Genomic DNA, 19262 nt, shown 5'->3' on the forward strand with positions numbered 1-19262 from the left:
TATCATATACCAGATTCTCATATAGAAGTAAATGATTTCTGGGAAAACTTGCCTTTATCATTGTCCTACTGAAAACCATGTTTGACTTTGTTGTGGATTACCTGGGGAACCCCTATAATTTTTCAGTGTAGCATTTCTTTGATTTGAAATTGTCAGCTTGAAACTTGTGGAATTGTTCTCTCCTTCAGATGATAGCTAGTGGAACTGTAGGACTATGATAGAAATATGACCTCTTATTCAAGTCAGGTAGTATTCTAGTACACTGTAAAATGCTATGTTTTTCCCTGTGGGAGCCAGAAACCATTCAAGAGCTGTGTTCATCTCTTCTTGCTATAAATAAATATTTGCTCATTCTTCAAACAGTATTTCAACATCATTTACCCTAAGATGTTATGCCAACTAATGTTTTTTTCTTCTTGTATATAATCTTCTCCCTTCTTTCCTCCCTACAAATATATATGGAACACCTACTGTGGGCCAGGGACTGACCCTTCTCGGTTGTGGGCATCCAGTAGTGAACAAAATGGACAAAAAAAATCCCTGCCCTTACCAACCTTATATTCTAGTTGGGGGAGGACACATAGTACAATAAAATATATAATACGTTAAACAGAAGGGCTGGGGGAAAATGAGGTGGGAAGGGAGAGAAGAAGCTTCTGGGATGCAGGTGCCATAGATTTGTATGCAGTATAACTGGCAAAAGTCTTTCTGAGCAGGTGACATTTAAATAAATGATACAGAATGATACTGAATTATTCTTAATAGTAGGTGACTTTGATTCTAAGAAAATCAAAGGTTGTTTCTATACCGTTTTAATCAGCCCTCTGAATCATTTTAGAATTATGGTTATAATTTTATGTTGTGTCTTTGACTTAGGTTCTTAAAGTGATCAAAAGAAGATTGGATGTAGGGAAAGAATAAATTTTCAGGTAGAAAAGGTTTTCCATCATGGATTTTCACAGTGATATATTTTTAATAAATAGGTTACTTTTCTAGGAGAAAAATGGTACATCAGCCTTATTTTAAAGATAAAATAATTTGCTACCTATTGTCCTTCAAGGGAGCAGTGTGACATAGTCAACTGTAATAGGTATTGAATTTTTGGACGTGGCTTCCAATCCTGACTCCCCACCATCAGTCTGTGACTTTGGGTGAGTCATTTGAGTTCTGGAACCCTGATCCTCATTTGGCAGAGTGGAGTTTAAGTAATTGCTACACCTAAATTAGAGAACTGTTAAAAAAGCAAATGTTCTTGTTTTTTATCAAATTTGATTTTTTTTTTAACCTAGGTGAATTATGTGGGAGAAGACTTTACCCAATGATTTTCATGAGCTCTGGACCACTGGTGAGGGTGACATTTCATTCCCGTGTGCAAGGTGCTTTTGGCATAAATTATATTGTCTTTAGAGTCCAAGGTATGTTTGGTCATTTAGTAAACTTATAAAGTTAAAAATCAATGTTTTTGTTTTTAGGAATATTTCAAAACTTATACATTGTTTTGTAAGAAAAATTGTTTCTGTGGGGAAAGAGTTTATGTTTGAAGGGAAAATCTATTTAAGTGATCTGAGATTGGTCTGGTCCAAGAGGAAAAACTACTCAGTAAATAAGCTTTCAGAATTGTGATTTCTGGACATGGCTAAGATATATTGATTGCAAGATAGCATTTTTTATTGTGATTGTGATTTTACACCACACTGATCCTTTTCTGTAGCCATAATTCTTGTGGATTGAAAGATTTGAGTTCTAAATCTTAGCTGGCTGATTAGCTCTGGACAATTTATTATCTCTGTATTAGAGTTTTCTTTATAGTGATATTATAATAATAAAAGGTTAGAATGAGTTGTGAAAACAAACTAAACAAATAGTAGATGCTAGCATTATAAATGTAAACTCATGCAATTCAGAGTTTTCAGACTGCATTTTCAAACATGTCATTAGGGAGGTTTCTGACTCTTGATGAACATAGGTAACCAAGAGCTAGGTTCTCTCTTTGTCACTGAAAAGCATTGCAGAGAGACATTTGGAAAAAAAGTTAAGTGAGTAATAAAGAAAAGCATGTATATCATATGAAAGTTTCTTCCTAAACAACTATGTTATGAATATGGCTTTTAACAAATATCAAATGATATCACACACACACACATATATATATATAGTGGAATCTAAAATATGATACAAATGAACTTATTTACAAAACTGATACAGACTCACAGACATTGAAAGCAAACTTGTGGCTGCCAAAGGGGAGAGGGGGTTGGGGAGGGATAAATTAGGAGTTTGGGATTAGCAGATACAAACTACTATATATAAAACAGATAAACAACAGGGAACTGTATAGCACAGGGAAATATATTCAATGTCCTGTAATAAAACATAATGGAAAAGAATATGAAAAAGAATATATGTGTGTGTATATATATATATGTGTGTGTGTGTGTATATATATATTTATATATATATATATTTATATATGTAAAACTGAATCACTTTGCTGTACACCAGAAATTAACACAATATTGTAAATCAATTATACTTCAATAAATTTTTTTTTCAAAATGAATAATGCTTTTAGATGGAATTGTGCAGGGAACCTGCATTTTCTATAGTTATCACACTTTATCTTCCATAGACCCTAGGCTGTGCCAAAGATAATTTGAGAGAGGTGCTGGTTTTCTGTATCTTTTGAATGTTGCAGATAGAAAATTTTTAGTGAAACTAACCACCTCCTGTTAACTTTTTTCTAAAACAACTAGGGAGGAAAGCTGATAGCTCTGATCTGAAAAGGCATATAACAAGCCTCTTTAAAATTAGTTTTACCTCAATCCCTTTTCTTCTTTATTTCTAGGTCCAAAGGGCAGTAAAACTACCAAGTTTCTTCAGAGTTCAAACCAAGAGCATGTGACTACTTGTGATGATGTTATTCTTACCAAACCAACAGGAATCATACAAATCCCAAGATATTTTCACAGAACCACTATGAGGTGAGGAAAGAATGTTTACTACAATGGAAGAAGTTCATGGATGATCCCTTGACAAGCAGGGACATTTGTTATTTGCTTAAGGCATTATTTTCCACTTCCTTCCCTTAAAGAATAGACTTTGAGATAATCCCTGATTTGAGGCCTTCAATATATGAAAACTGAATGTAAGTTTACATTAATAAATACTGTTGATAAATTGTACTTTCCTAACAAAAGAGACTATTTATTAGGTAAAGTGGAAAGGCAAATCTCTATCAAAGAGTTTTGGAGATTGAAATAATGTACATAAAAGCTTCTTGCACATAGTAGGTACTCAATAAATGGTTCTTAAAATGCCACAGTGGAGGGGGCTTCCCTGGTGGTGCAGTGGTTGAGAGTCCGCCTGCCGATGCAGGGGACATGGGTTCGGGCCCCGGTCCAGGAGGATCCCATGTGCCGTGGAGCGGCTGGGCCCGTGGGCCATGGCCGCTGGGCCTGCGCATCTGGAGCCTGTGCTCTGTAGCGAGAGAGGCCACAGCAGTGAGAGGCCAGCGTACCGCAAAAAAAAAAAAAAAAAAAAGCCACAGCGGAAAGAGAACCTTCCCTGAATTAAACATTAGAATAAATTTAAAAGGAGAAACAAAAATTTAGAAGATTCATATAGTATCAATCCTAAGCAATTTTATGTGATTTGGGGAAGTTTGGGACAAGAATACTTCTTTAACTCTTATAGGCTGCCAATCAGAATTTATAAAATACAAGTGATTGACCAACCATTCACCATAATGGGTGAACTTTTGACAAATTCAGTATTAGAAAATATTTTTAATTGTTATAGTTTAAATCTTTCTTTCACCTTAAGCACAGAAGAAGCAGGTAGAGTCAATAACAGTGACTCACTGAGTGATGCATTGAATTATGAACAAAGTAAACAACAACATATGCTATTTAGAAATCATTTCTGACTTTCTTTCATCTGTGCTACAGCTGCCACTGGATATTATTAGCCCCTTCAAATCACATCATTCGCCTTGATATTGTCAACTTCCAGATGCAACCAATGCCCTTGGTCTGTCAGGGTCACCTGTGGGTTTACGAAGGATTTGGATCAAGCAAAAAATTAATAGGTAACTAATTTCCTGTGAAGAACTATGCTATTGATTTTCTTTTACAAAATATTCTTAGAGCATTTTATATTCAGTGTGTGAATTACAGATGACATAAATTAGTCTCTTATGTGATATTGAAATAGCCTTACTGTTACTATTTTATATTGTAATTGAAATTAATGTAACACTCTCTGATTAAGTTAAAAAGGAACCCAACTATATGCTGTTTACTTGGGTCATACCTAGATTACACTTGCCCAGAAATACTAAAAATAAAGGATAAACAGTCTTAGACAAATGTAACACAAGCAAATTGAGAATATAATATTAATCAGGCAAAATAATGTTCACAGGAAAGGCATTAAATGGGTTTGTCAATTAGATAGTAACGGAAAACCTGATTACAGTTACTTAAATTTATTATTCTGAAAGAAAGAGAAATCCAGAGGGATGGAGATGCATCACCAGCTCAACAGTTCAACTCTGTGAAGAATGGCATTACTGCAATTCTCTTGGCCTTTTCCTAGTGGTTCCATAATGGCTATCTCAGTTGTCACCATTACACTGGAGGAAAAAGGAAGAAGGAGCACAGGGAAGGATTATCACCAAGGAGAAAGCAAATATGTTTCCAGGAATCCTGTAGCAAATTTAAGTCACTTTGTCCAGATTTGTCACATGGCCATACCTAACTGGGAGATGACTAGAGAAAAGGGAAATGGAAACAGGGTTTGGGCTCGCTGACTGATGTTACCCAATATACCCGGATATAGCAGCCTAGAGTTCTGGAATCTGACGGTCCTGGGTCCAGTAGATCACAGTTCTATCACATAGTAATTCAGTGACTTTGGGAATGTTCCCAAAGCTTTCTAAGAATCACTGTCCTCATTTGTGACATGAAGCTAATCTACCTGTAACTTTTTGTGTGATTTAAAAGAAGAGACACTCCGCCATCACTAGCACACACAGATACATGGGCGTTAAAAATTCTCAATGTGGGCTTCCCTGGTGGCACAGTGGTTGAGAGTCTGCCTGCCGATGCACGGGACGTGGGTTCGTGCCCCGGTCCATGAGGATCCCACATGCTGTGAAGCGGCTAGGCCCATGAGCCATGGCCGCTGGGCCTGCACGTCCGGAGCCTGTGCTACGCAGTGGGAGAGGCCACGACAGTGGGAGGCCCGTATACCTCAAAAAAAAACTCCCAATTTGCTTAATTCAGAGATACAGATGCCTAAGGTAACAAGGTGACTCCCAGAGGGAGAGGATGTGTGGCATTTTGCTGGCCTTTGACTCTTTAGAAAGGACCCAGATGCCAGTGTCACTCTCCACATAGGTAGAGCCCTGCCAGAGTTGATAAAATAGCCAATTGCTAACCCACTGTCCCTTTATTCTTTGGGCTGACATTACCATCCCAGAAGCAGGTGTATTAACAATCTTTGTGTTCCTACTTAAGGGAATGTTAGTAAACATGGAGCTTTCCTGGTTCCTGAGTCAACATAACATCAATAAGGGCTTAACTTCTTGTGGGGAGACTATAGCATCTAGGCCCAGTATCCTTGGAAATTATCTATGCTTCTTGCCTTACAGAATACCTGTCACTTGTACTGCTTCATGAGATTACTTTGAGAATTAAATGAGAGAATGCATGTTAACCAATATAAAAGAAACCAAGCTTCTGCTGTGTTTGAATTAGAATTGTACATTTTAATTCATATTCTTAAAATTGTGGTGCTTAGAAGAAAAGATTAGACTGTTGTTTCCCTATTGCCTCTCCATCAATGGGGTGTTGGAGAACACACAGTTTGGAAAAACAAAGAAGTAAAGAAAAATGGAAAACAGTACATTAGTTATATCAGTTATAATATATAGAATTAATGAACTATATATCTATTGTTCTTTACTTAGAATTTGTTCTTTACTTAGAATTAGTTCACAAAACATGTAATATTTCCTATCTTCTTCCACAAAAATTTTATGACTATTTCAATTTTTGCACATAAGACTCATAGCCTGTAGGGGTTAACTCAATTTTTGAGGTCAATAGGTTATTGAATGAATATTTTTAACATAACCGACTATGCTATATCCCAAGAATGCACAAGTAGTTTAATATTGAAAATGTATTATCTATCTTAAAACTAGGTCAAATCAGGAAAAAATAGATATAAATTAATGATACAATAATCATATCCTTAAAACCACCCCAGTAAAAATTAGTTAAAAGATATAATGGAAAAATCACTTCAGTCATAATTAGCAACAAAAACCATGTAACTAGGAATAACCTTAAAATCAAGTGATTTTTAGGTTATGAGGTTTTTTTTTTTTTTTTTTTTTTGCGGTATGTGGACCTCTCACTGTTGTGGCCTCTCCCATTGTGGAGCACAGGCTCCGGACGCGCAGGCTCAACGGCCATGGCTCATGGGCCCAGCTGCTCCGCAGCATGTGGGATCTTCCCGGACTGGGGCACGAACCCGTGTCCCCTGCATTGGCAGGCGGACTCTCAACAACTGCGCCACCAGGGAAGCCCTAGGTTATGAGTTTTATTGTGAGTTTTATGTGAGTTTTATTGTGCAAATATGAAATTTACACATACACACACACACAGATCTGAATAGAGAAAAGACCATGTTCTAAAACTGGAAGACAAAATTAACATTAATTCACCCCAAATTAATTTACAAATATAGCAAAATCTAGCAAAATCCCAGTGGGAATTGTTTTTGGAGAGTGAGGAGGAAACTGATAATAACTCTAAAGTTTATCCTTAAAATAATCAGAACTAGCTGAAAACGTTTTGGGGGAAAAAATGACCAGATGATGAGGTGAATTATCAGTATTAAAACATACTTTAAAGTAATGATAATTAAAACAGGGTAGTACTGGTATAAGAATAGACACAGATGACTAGAAATAAATAGACCAGAAGGGGCCCAAGAAACTATAAGGCATTTATATGTGATAAATTTGGCATTACAAATCAGGGAGGAATATATAAATTATATTCTCTCTCACCTCATAGAACAGTTGATTAAAGAGTTAAGCATTTTTCTTAAACTACTAAAAGTTTAAAAAATAAGCAATTAGTTATGGATGGAGAAGGATCTTCTCATGTAAAAGCCATCGAAGACAATAGGAAATTATCAATAAACTCCTTTATAACTAAAAACTTTTCTTCAACAGAAACAAAATTAAAAAGCAAATAACAAACTGAAGATTTTCAACAACTCTTAGAAAGGCTTAAGGTAATTAATATAGGGAATGTTTACAAATCAGTATTAGAAAAGCCCAAATCTGTAAAATAAAATTAATTTACAGGCCCAAATATCTTTGACTCAGCCTTGAATAAATTTCAGGTTAAAACCAGAGTTCCCAAGACTTTTGAGTCTTTTGTTCATTTTCCAAAAGAATTACAAATTATTGACCCAAGTGATTTTGAAAACAAAAAGCACTGGATTAACCCTTAACCTCTTTTGATAGATAAGGAAGGTTAATGAATATCTGCATATCAGTTACTATACAATCTAAATTAAATCTCTCCTTATTTGTCTCTTATCACAATGAAGTGATCCTTTGGCCATCTGTTTACTAAAAAGGGCAGTTTTCCTATAATAGTGAAAAGCTTAATAGTTCTAGAATTGTTGACTTGAAACTATGTGTGTTATAACTGCTTTTGTTAGAATGTTTGTTTCAGAAAATACCGTGTATGAACAGTTAAACTTAGAAATGGTTTGTCACAGGGAGCAGATTTGAATAATCAAATCTTGTGATAATAAACCCTGACTCAACAATTGTAAAGCACAGCTATATTCTTTTAGAATTAAGAGGATCCCTGACATAAAACAATTTTTAAATAGTACAATAAGAGTTTAATCAATTAAGTTTAAAACACAATTCAGAATTATTATTTTCCTAGATATACCTTAATATAAAAATGGGCAAGTGATCTGAATGAGCAACTCATAGATAAATAAATACCTGTGAGAAAAAATACTTAGCCTCTTTAAAACGGAAATGAAAAAAAATTTTATCTACTTAACTGACGAAAAAGATTTGAAGAATGATTATACTTAGTAAACAAAATGCAGTGTAACAGACATTTTCATGTTGTTGTTTAGGTATAATATGTCGTATGCTTTCTGCAGGAAGATATAGAAATGTTTTTCAAAAGCTATAAATCTATAACCTTTTATTCAGCATTTCTATTTTTACCCATATTTATAAAAAATATGCCTTACATTTATGTGTAAGATATTCATTCAGCTGGTGTTATTTATGATAATGGCCACACAAAAAAGGATCTAAATAGGAAATTGGTTAAGAAAAGTATAGTAAATCCATAGGATAAAATATTATGCCACCACTAAATAAAATATTTTCAGCTAACTTTTTTAGAAGACAGAAAACTCTTACATGTAATATTGTAACTGAGCAGGATCCTATAGGGCCTTCCCGGGACAGGCCTTCCCCCCCATATTCTGCAAATTTCCTGAGTTGTTTTAGATGTGGACCACCAACACTCCCCCCCCCCCACCAGCCCACCAAATGGAAGACGTTAACTACTTGATGACCATGAGCACAGAGCCCCAGGCTTCCTGGAGCCTAAGGACTGATAAAGTTAACCCCTGTGACATCACCCTGTTCCCTCATCATCAGGCAATCAGAGGATTGTGTGCAATCTGATCACATACCCTGCGACACCCCCCCCACCCCCACCCCACCAACCTGGCTTTTAAAAATGCTTTCCCTAAACCCTTCGGGGAGTTTGAGGCTTTTTAGGGCATGAGTCTTGCATGGCCTTGCAATAAACCTTTCTCTGCTCCAAACTCCGACGTTTCAGTTTGTTTGGCCTCACCGTGCGTCGGGCACATGAAGTTGTGTTAACAATATTAAGTGAGAAGATTGGAATGAAAAAATTACACAGTATATTTTAATTTTTTTTAAAAAGTGCTATATATGACTTAAGTAAAGGTCTAAGGGGAAACACACCAATATGTTTAAGTGGATATTTCTAGATTGCAAGATTATAAGTAATTATTTTTTAAATTCTCTAAATTTTCTCCAGAGAATGGTTAAACATTCTTATCTTAAAGAAAACTATAAAGAGCAAAAGATGAGGGACTTCCCTGGTGGCGCAGTGGTTAAGAATCTGCTTGCCAACGCAGGGGACACAGGTTCGAGCCCTGGTCTGGGAAGATCCCACATGCCATGGAGCAACTAAGCCCGTGCGCCACATCTACTGAGCCCATGTGCCACAACTACTGAAGCCCTCATGCCTAGAACCTGTGCTCCACAACAAGAGGCCACCGCAATAAGAAGCCCAAGCACTGCAACTACAGAAAGCCCACGCGCGGCAATGAAGACCCAACGCAGCCAAAAATAAATAAATAAATAAATAAAGTTATTAAAAATAAATAAATAAAAAGCAAAAGATGAAAGAAAAATGTTTTGTCCTAGAAGGTGAACTAGATTCATAGGGTAGCAGTTACAGAGAACTTCATGACAGCAGGCTGGCTATTAGCAGTCAGCCTCACAAGAGAGAGAACCATCGGTGAGGAGCAGTCTCCATCATCTTCTGAAGGATGCTTTAGAAATCCAGGGGTAATGGGAGGTTGAGTGAAACCATTGCTAATTAGCCCTAGGATTCTGATTCACAGGAGACCTCTAAGAACTATTGCCTAAAAAAATTTCATTTACAACAGCTAGTGGTTTTGACTTTCATGCCAGTTACTGTACCTTGCCTCTTATTCATTTGGCTGTGCTGTGGATAAATGAAGGTTGTATGTAGCTAAGGCTCAAATATACTCCCTTATATATAGTTATTTCATTTGGGTGACAAAAATATTTTTTTAGTTCCCTGATGACCTAGCTAGACTGAAACCAGCCTCTGTACCTCGAGACCAAATTAAATCTTGGAGACAGTTGTGGGTGAGGTAGAAAAGAATAGCTTTATTGCTTTGCTAGGCAAAGGGGGTCACAGTGGGCTAATGCCCTCAAAACCGTGTGTCCCCACTTGGAGAGGGTAGTGAGAAGTTTTTGGGTTTTTTTTGCGGTACGTGGGCCTCTCACTGTTGTGGCCTCTCCCGTTGCAGAGCAAAGGCTCTGGACGCGCAGGCTCAGCGGCCATGGCTCACAGGGCCCAGCCGCTCCACGGCATGTGGGATCTTCCCGGACCGGGGCACGAACCCGTGTCCCTTGCATCCGCAGGCGGACTCTCAACCCCTGCGCCACTAGGGAAGCCCAGAAGTTTTATAGTAATGGTTCAAAGAGGGCATGATCAGCTCGTGGACATTCTTCTGACTGGTTGGTGGTGAGGTAAGTAGGAGTCAGCATCATCAACCTTCAGGTTCCAACTAGTCTGGGGCCTATGTGCTTGTGAGCAGCATACCATGGTTAATTGTTAACTTCTCCCACCTGGAGGGGGTTTCAGTATCTGCAGAACAGCTCAAAGATATTGCTGTGGGTATCCATTGATGGAGAGCCAGGACCTTGCCCCAACCAGGCTGTACTATTATTTCTCTTGACTGTTTGTTTCTCCCTGGTCTTGAATCCCCTACCTTCCCTCATTAGCAACTGCTTGAACCTGCCCTTTGAAACTCAGGGAAGGTCATGGAGGCTGAATGGAGGCTATTTCCTGTAATTCAAGAAATGGGGGACACAGAAAGCCTTTGTGCCCAGGAGCCCCACAGGGCCCTGCTCTTTTTAAAGCCATATAAAGACCTACCTAAGTATTTCAGACAGTATAAGAACTGGATACAGTGTCCTAGTTGGTTTGGAACCACTTTCTTAGAACTGCTTACACTCAAGAATCTGGAACATCTCTCTCTATTCTAACTGGGTTTTATTTTGCTTAATTTTCCCATTTTTATATTGTTGGTAGGGGATACAGTATAAATTTGTATTAAAAATAGATTTTTTTTCCTTTCACTTTGCTCAATAACCTTTGCCTTGATGAATAGTAAGAATTTTTTTTTTTGTCTAGGAAATCTATGTGAAGGAGATTCACCTTCATTAAAATCTCATGGTCCTCTTATGATGTTGATTTTCACATACAATGTCAGTTTGGCCATGGAAAAATTTTCTTTGAGATATTCTTTTCATATGTCTGGTAAGTCTATTACTTTTTTCATATTTGTTTTTGTGTATGTTTTTTTTATTGTGCTTTATCAGAAAATGTGTTATCAAATAAAGAGATTTGAATTCTTTATTTCATTTATCAGCTACAGGGGAGAAGAAAAAACAATATTTAAGATTGTGATTTCTATAATCTGTGGAGGTCTCAAGCTAAGCCTCCTTAAGGCATAAGATTGATCAGATTTTTCATTTTTTCTTACAGCAACTAATAATTTTGTCTAGTTTTCTGTGTACTTGGAATATTGTAAAAATACAGTAGGAAATTTTTATCACTAGCCTAAAAGTTTCAAGTAATTTTCCTATTTTGAAATTCATTTCCTTAATGTACTAATATCAAGAGTAATCGATTCTTTTTTAAAAACTTGTTTGGTGGATAGTTCATATATATTAGTTGTAACCAGATTATTGAAAAATATGCTTTGCCCAACATTCTTATAGTTTTGGTGAAGGCGTAGACAGCAATATGAAAATTGGAACTTTCGCAAATTATGGAAATTGGGTATCATGGAAAAAGCATTTGCAATTATGCTTAATTCTGAATAGTTATTAGAATTGCTCTAGTCCTTAAGATTAATCAATTCATACTCATTAAAATTGTTAATTGGAATACACTTGTAGAAATATTTCTACAAAAAACATTAGGGCCTCTCACTGTTGTGGCCTCTTCCACTGCGGAGCACAGCCTCCGGACACACAGGCTCAGTGGCCATGGCTCACGGGCCCAGCCGCTCCGCGGCATGTGGGATCCTCCCAGACCAGGGCACGAACCCGTGTCCCCTGCATCGGCAGGTGGACTCTCAACCACTGCGCCACCATGGAAACCTAAAACATTATATTTTTTAGTCTGATAATGTGAAAAATGTTGGATGGAGAACACAAGGAAGATTTGCATCAAGTTCAAATTATGTTAAGTGGAAGTATACCATAAGGGGCTAACATAAAATAGAATAAAATCTCACGTTTAAGCCTTTAATTATTCAGACTATCAACAAATTGTTTTATACTTATGCCAGGCCATGTTTAAAGCACTGAGGATTCACCAATGAACAAGACAGTCCCTGCCCTAGAAGAGTTTACAGTCTAGTGGGGGAGATAGTCAGTAATCTGTAAACAGAGAAGGACAGAGATTGTTGCCTATCACCCAGTTCTGCCATGATTAACCCACTGCAGTAGCTGATGGACAGTGTACTCTGTGCTTCAGAGGGAAGAAACTAAGGTGATAACAGGATGCTCTGTGTTTTGGAAAAGCAGGCCCCTTGCATAGTTAGATGTATATCTCAGGAAGAATTTTAATGAACCCAGATTTTGCATTTTCCCATACACAGAAAAGCACTAAAATCATTAACTTCAGATCCCTGTTCTTTGTGACCAGCAGTAATGTTTTATCAAGATATGTGCTTGACTGCACATATTCCCTAGCCAAAATCACATTTAAGCTGGCTTCTCCCCCTACCTCTTCGGAACAGCTTCCTCAGGTCTACTGAGCGGTTGTCCTTAGTAAGACCCTGAGTAAAACAAACTCATAGCTCTTAGGTTGTGCATTTTTCTTTCAGTCAACTAATCAAATAATCTCATAAAAAATATGGAGTGAAAAAACAACTATATTAAGTTTTGAAGGAGGGGTCTTATTTAGTTTGGCAAAGGATGGGCGTGGAATTCTAGGAAAACTTTAATTTCTTTGTTCTCTTACAGCAAAACACCTTGAAATGTATTTCTACTCACTGTCTACCCTTTTACCCTTTCATTTTTTCTTGAATCCATTCCCATAAGGCTTTCTTTCTTACCATTCCCCAGACGGTGTTCTTGCCAAAGCTACCAGTGACCTCCAAAGGTTCAGATCCAACAGTCACTTTTCAGTCCTAATAGCTGCATTTGGCACGGATAAGCTCTTCTTCCTTCTGGAGTTTCATTTGTCATGGCCTCCAGGAAACCACTGTTTCTTGGCTATCCTCTTACTTCACTGGTCTCCTTGGAGTCTCTTGGCTGGTTGCACCTCCTTTTCTCTACTATTAAAAGTTGAGGTGTCCCAGGACCCAGTCCTTGACTTTCTTTTCTTCTCTACCTGTAGTCACTCTTAAATGATCTCACCCAATCCCTAGTTTTATTTGTTTTTTTTTTTTTTTTTTTTTTTTTTTTGCGGTACGTGGGCCTCTCACTGTTGTGGCCTCCCCCGTTGCGGAGCACAGGCTCAGGACGCGCAGGCTCAGCGGCCATGGCTCACGGGCCCAGCCGCTCCGCGGCATGTGGGATCTTCCCGGACCGGGGCACGAACCCGTGTCCCCTGCATTGGCAGGCGGACTCTCAACCACTGCGCCACCAGGGAAGCCCAATCCCTAGTTTTAAATACCATCTTTACACAGATAACTCCCAAAGTATATCTCCAGTCCCAACTTCTTTTTTGAACTCCAGTGCTATATGTCCAATTGCCTCCCTCTTCATTTGGATATCTAATAAGCATCTCAAACTTAACATGACCAGAATTCAAGTCTTGATTTGCTACCCCGTCTCCAAATTCTTCCTCCACCAATCTTCCCCACCTCAGTAGATGGCAACTACAGTTTACTAATTAATTGCTCAAGCCATCATCTTGGTCATCCTTGACTTTTCTTCTCACATCTCTCATTGGATTTAGTTAATCTGTGGGCCTTCAGCAAAACTGATCTGGAATCCAACTACCTCTCAAGGTCACTATAACATTCTGATACAAGCCTTTGTTTAGTCTGTTTTACTCATAACAGCCAGAATAATCATTTTAAAAAGAATAATTCAGATCATGTTATTCCTCTGCTTATAATCTTTCAATATTTTCCCCGCTCACTCTTAGTAAAAGTCCTTACAGTGACCTATAAGATTCTATATGATCTGGCTCTTGGCTACCTCCTTGACTACTCCTGCCATTTTCCCCAGTGCTCACTCTACACCATCCTTCCCGCTGTTCCCCAGACACACCAAGCATGCCCCACGGCTGTTATCTCCAAAATGTACAACAATGCCTAGCAAATAGATGATGCTCAAGAATTGTTTGAATAAAGGAAATGACATTCTAGCTGGGGTAGATTAGTGAGTAGAGAGTAAGGAGGTAGCTCCCTATCTAGTAAATGGATAAGAAATACATCTGTTTTGCTTTAGAAATCCCTTTGGCTTAGAGCTCAAAGATGAATAGAAGTCAACTCAGCAGACTTCATACACATGTTCAATTTCTGTTTTCAGATAAACAGAGAAAAGCTTTAGTGCAGACATTTTTCTAACAACAGCAGAAATGTAACAGATTTACCCCATGTGTGAGTTTTGTTAAAGATCTGACTCATCATTCATATTCTTGAGATTACAAATTAAAATATATCCATAGAAATTGTTATATCTATGTGAGTAAAAAATATAAAACCATTAAACTGTATGTGCAATATTTAGTAGTATGGAAAAATATTCACAATTGGGGGGGTAGGGGAGGTTACAATGGTGTAAAATGAAATACAATTAAAAATGTATATACTATAGCTTAGGAAAAAGCAGGAGTTACATTAAAATATGAGTATTGGTTATAGGATGGGACTACAGGAGACTTTTATTTTCTCCTTTGAAATCTGTTTTTTTTTTTAATTTTCTACAATGTAAATGTATCACTTAAACAAAAGAATAAAGAAATATAAAGTATTAAATAGGATATATTGACCTTGAATTTTCTCTTATTCTAGATTCTGTGAAAGGAAAAATTAATGGTAAAGAGGATAAAGGAGGTAAGGAATTGGCTTCATTGTCTTGGCTTTGTTTATGGAAATAAGAGTGAGGAATATCTTTGCTGCTAAACACTGTTTAGGAAGAAGTATACTCTGGCTGCTATCAAAAACTTTCAAGTGTTGTGTCCTTATTCTATTTGCTTTATAGTGAAATATGAACTTGTACTAGTTTTCTGAGTGTCCAACTTTGGGGGTAGTGGAGACCTGGGTCAGATCACGGAGTAGAGAGTAACAAGGTAGCGCCCTATATAATTAATGGGTAAGAAACACGTTTTGTTTATGGGAGTTTCCCTAACTATTTTAATTCTATTATTCATTAACATTCTTTCCATATATTTTATGTCTTTTGGATTCTGCATGTATCTCTCTCTCTTTTTCTTTTTTTGGCTGGGCCATTGCATAGTGAAACAAAAATGATAAGATTATTGATGAAGTAAATGTTTTTGGATGACATTAATTTTAGGTTGGGTAATGCCTAGAACATTTGGAGTAAACCCAAAATGTCACTGAATTCCTCAATTCTCCTTTCGGTGTAGTAGCCCCTTGGCCCTTGTGAACCTTCATATCCTGGTTTCAACTATCTGAGAGTAATCCAAATTTCCCTACCAAATAAATGATTGTAATTTGAAGTGTAGGCTGAATTTTAGAAGTGTTTAATTTACTCGGGGATTTAGAAGATTGTGTGCTAAAAATGAGCAACAAAACTACATTGAAATGTAGATATGGTTGACTTAGTTGTTCACAGTTTGTGAGTTAAAGTCAAAGAACTTTAACCTGTCTTCTTTTGGGAGGTGTCAGTTTTTCAAAACAAGTCATTTAAACCCTGTGTCACCATACATAAGGAGCTATGAAAGCAAAAAAAATAGTGATAGAACTTTATAAAAGTACACTACAGTTTAGGTTTTAATGACCTAGTTGTAGACATTAAAACCAGATCCTTCATTATTGTATTAAATGTTTTTTTTTTCTTTTTGCCTCAAGGATGTCCAGTATTGGATTTGATTCCAGTTATTTCTATTGAGATCACATCTCCCAATTATCCTAACATTTATCCTAACATGCTGAACTGCACTTGGACTTTTTATTCTATGTCAGGAAATAAAATGAAAGCAGTGATTAAAGGCTTTATAACAGAAGAATCTTGGAACTGTGAATGGGATTACTTCAATATTTATGACGGACCAGATCAGCAATCAAGATTACTTGGTAAACTGAACTTTCTTAAATGTCCTGCATTGAGTGGCATTCATATAAGCATTTATATAATATATATGGAAACCATGACCTATATTTACTTTTGGAATAATATCATTTGTTGTCAGTGATTCTCCATCAGATCCTTCATCAGAATCCTGAGTATTATTATTATTATTATTATTTGACCATACTTCATTCAGATTTCTTTTGCTTTTTTATTTTTATTTTTTTTAATTTTATTTATTTATTTATGGCTGTGTTGGGTCTTCGTTTCTGTGCGAGGGCTTTCTCTAGTTGCGGCAAGTGGGGGCCACTCCTCATCGCGGTGTGTGGGCCTCTCATTATCGCGGCCTCTCTTGTTGCGGAGCACAGGCTCCAGACGCGCAGGCTCAGTAATTGTGGCTCACGGGGCTAGCTGCTCCGCGGCATGTGGGATCCTCCCAGACCAGGGCTCGAACCCATGTCCCCTGCATTGGCAGGCAGATTCTCAACCACTGCACCACCAGGGAAGCCCAGAATCCTGAGTATTATTGAACACAGTGGGATGAGCATGAGACCGTACTCACTGGATCTTGACCTTTAACTCCAGCTCTTTTTGATTTCATCCAGTGATTCCTATCTCATTTTACCATTAGGGAGCACACTAATTTTGTTTTTCTCAGGAGGTCATATGTTTTAAGAGGTTTTATTTCCTAAACTTCATTTTTAGGTAACTTTTTGAAATTTGTTTACTCAGGTTTCATCCTTACAGTAAAGGTGGTTCTCTTTAGACCCAGGGTAAATTATTAAAAGGTAAAGGTCAATTAACTTGAATAATCTTTGGAGATTTATTGACCACATGGTGTCTACCATGTTTGGATGTCAGGCAATATCCTGTTCTAAGATTGACTCACAGAGAGAACTTTTCCAAAGATTTTGTAATTCAATATTGTATCACCTTCTCCAATCTCCAACCAATTCTGCCAATCAGGACACCATTACAATCCACCTATTACAAACAGCAATAGGAGAGGTTTATTTATTTATTTTTTAAATTTTTATAAATTTCTTTATTTATTTTATTTTTGGCTGTGTTGGGTCTTCGTTGCTTTGCGGGGGCTTTTCTCTAGTTGCAGCGAGCGAGGCTACTCTTTGTTGTGGTGTATGGGCTTCTCATTGCGGTGGCTTCTCCCGTTGCGGAGCACGGGCTCTAGGCGTGCGAGCTTCAGTAGTTGTGGCATGCAGGCTCAGTAGTTGTGGCTCATGGGCTCTAGGGTGCAGGCTCAGTAGTTGCAGTACACGGGCTTAGTTGCTCCATGTGGGATCTTACCGGACCAGGGCTCAAACCCGTGTCCCCTGCATTGGCAGGCGGACTCTTAACCACTGTGCCACCAGGGAGGCCCCAAGAGGAGAGTTTTGATGCCATCTTTTTCCAGGGACCTTAACCACTCCTATGATATTCTAGGATTTATAACACCAGTAAGTTCAGCAATGTGCTTTGAAATTCCAAAGTTCTCTAAATTTTTTCTTATCAACGAGTTTGTTTCCTGCCAAGGATTCTAAAGCAATTGAGGGTATGGAGGCAGAGGAGATACAAGATATCAAGCTATCAGTTCTCCATAAGATTAATATGAGGTGTCTATAGCATCCAACCATACAACCCTAACTCTAGTGAATGCCTTTCAACCAGAGACCCTTGGAACATACCTGGAGTTGAACAAGTTAGATTTATTACTCATTGTGGAGAGGGAAAACACATATCCTGGAAAACCATGGGTTGTTAAAAGAGTGGTAGGGAGAACCTATTACAGTACTTAGGCTTTGGTCAGGTAATTTTGGAGAAGGTCTAGAGAAATGGACTTTGCTCTAGATTGCTTGCAGGAAGTGGGGCAATTTTATGATTGGGTATATCAATCATAGGGAGCCCTGACTAGAGTAAGGATAAAACTGTAATTGGTAAAGAAGTAGCAAGCTCTCATTTCAGCCATGAGAGGTCAATGTTTGATATTTTTGTTGGTTACAGATGACCTTGTTTTTGTCTCATTTTATCATAGATTCAAAGTCTTGTCTGATGTTGATGTCCTGTGAGATTGTTTATGTCCAACAGGAGAACACAGTCCAGCTGTGAGTGTTGGACCAGCTCTTGGATGTCAGGGCTGCATTTCTCTTTCTCACTCTTTAGTATTCCTCAACCTGACAACATTATTCCTCTTTAAAAGTTCTGATTAATCAAAAATTCTTGGGTGTCAAAAGATTACAAATGAGACAACTAATATTTCTATAATTAGCTTATACAATTCAATATAAAAGTGAGGACACTACCATTGGTTTGCTAGTTTATACAGTTTTATTTCCTATACTTTTACATACTTACATAGTTTTAGTTCAGTGAAATATGCAATTTCTATAAGCATTGTTAAACTGTTGAACACTGAGCCCCATTGCTACTCTCCCAGCTAGTTAGAAGGGCTAGCCCATATGTGGAACCTCGTTGCCTATATTGTCTTAGTTATCTTTTCTTACTAAATCTTTTTGCAAACCTAAATAGAATTTATCAGTTTTTAGCTAGTTTTTAATTATTTCTGTGAATGTAAATGGAGTAGTACACAGCCTCCAAGTTGTCTTCACTGCAATGCTTTTATAATATTTTAATGAAAAGAACTTAGCAAAATTAAGGTTCATCTGGTCTTCCTTCTTCCATTTACCCCGTGAAGGTAAGACATCAGTAACTAGTAAACACCACATTAAATGTACAGGTTAAATTCATTCATGACTGAGGATTTTCTAATGTGATAGGCACCTTGAAGAAACAATGGTAAACAATTCAGAAATGATCACTGCCACCTTCTTTTGGGAAGACAGATGATAAAGAAGAAGAAAACTAGTAACAGTATTTAACAATAAATAATAATCAAATAATTATTGGTTGTCAATGTAATCTGAAGGAAATAAGTTGCAGCAGAAGTATGGAATAAGAGTGGGTAAACAGTTGCTTTAGTTAACATGGTCACAGAAGATCCAAAGAATGGAAAGGAAACAGCCAGGCAAGGCCAGAATAGCAGGTGCAAAGGTGTCTAGTACCTATCTGACCTTACCTCCTATCATTCTCCCTCTCCTTCACCCAAAACCAGGCACACTGGCTTCTTTAT

The 19262-nt window shown here is 37.5% G+C and overlaps 1 protein-coding gene across 1 annotated transcript in view; it reads left to right on the forward strand.

The window, feature by feature from the left end:
* The window catches only part of OVCH1 (ovochymase 1), a gene marked incomplete at both ends in the record, with an annotated part of 88751 nt that overhangs the window by 54546 nt on the left and 14943 nt on the right, over positions 1-19262 (forward strand). The window contains 5 exons of the mRNA XM_079714963.1: positions 1290-1415; positions 2846-2981; positions 3948-4087; positions 14896-14937; positions 15919-16143. Coding sequence (XP_079571089.1) covers positions 1290-1415; positions 2846-2981; positions 3948-4087; positions 14896-14937; positions 15919-16143 — 669 coding nt within the window. The remainder of the gene's footprint in view (positions 1-1289; positions 1416-2845; positions 2982-3947; positions 4088-14895; positions 14938-15918; positions 16144-19262) is intronic.

This window comes from Hyperoodon ampullatus, assembly GCF_949752795.1.
Source record: "Hyperoodon ampullatus genome assembly, chromosome: 11".
Taxonomy (NCBI): Eukaryota; Metazoa; Chordata; class Mammalia; order Artiodactyla; family Ziphiidae; genus Hyperoodon; species Hyperoodon ampullatus.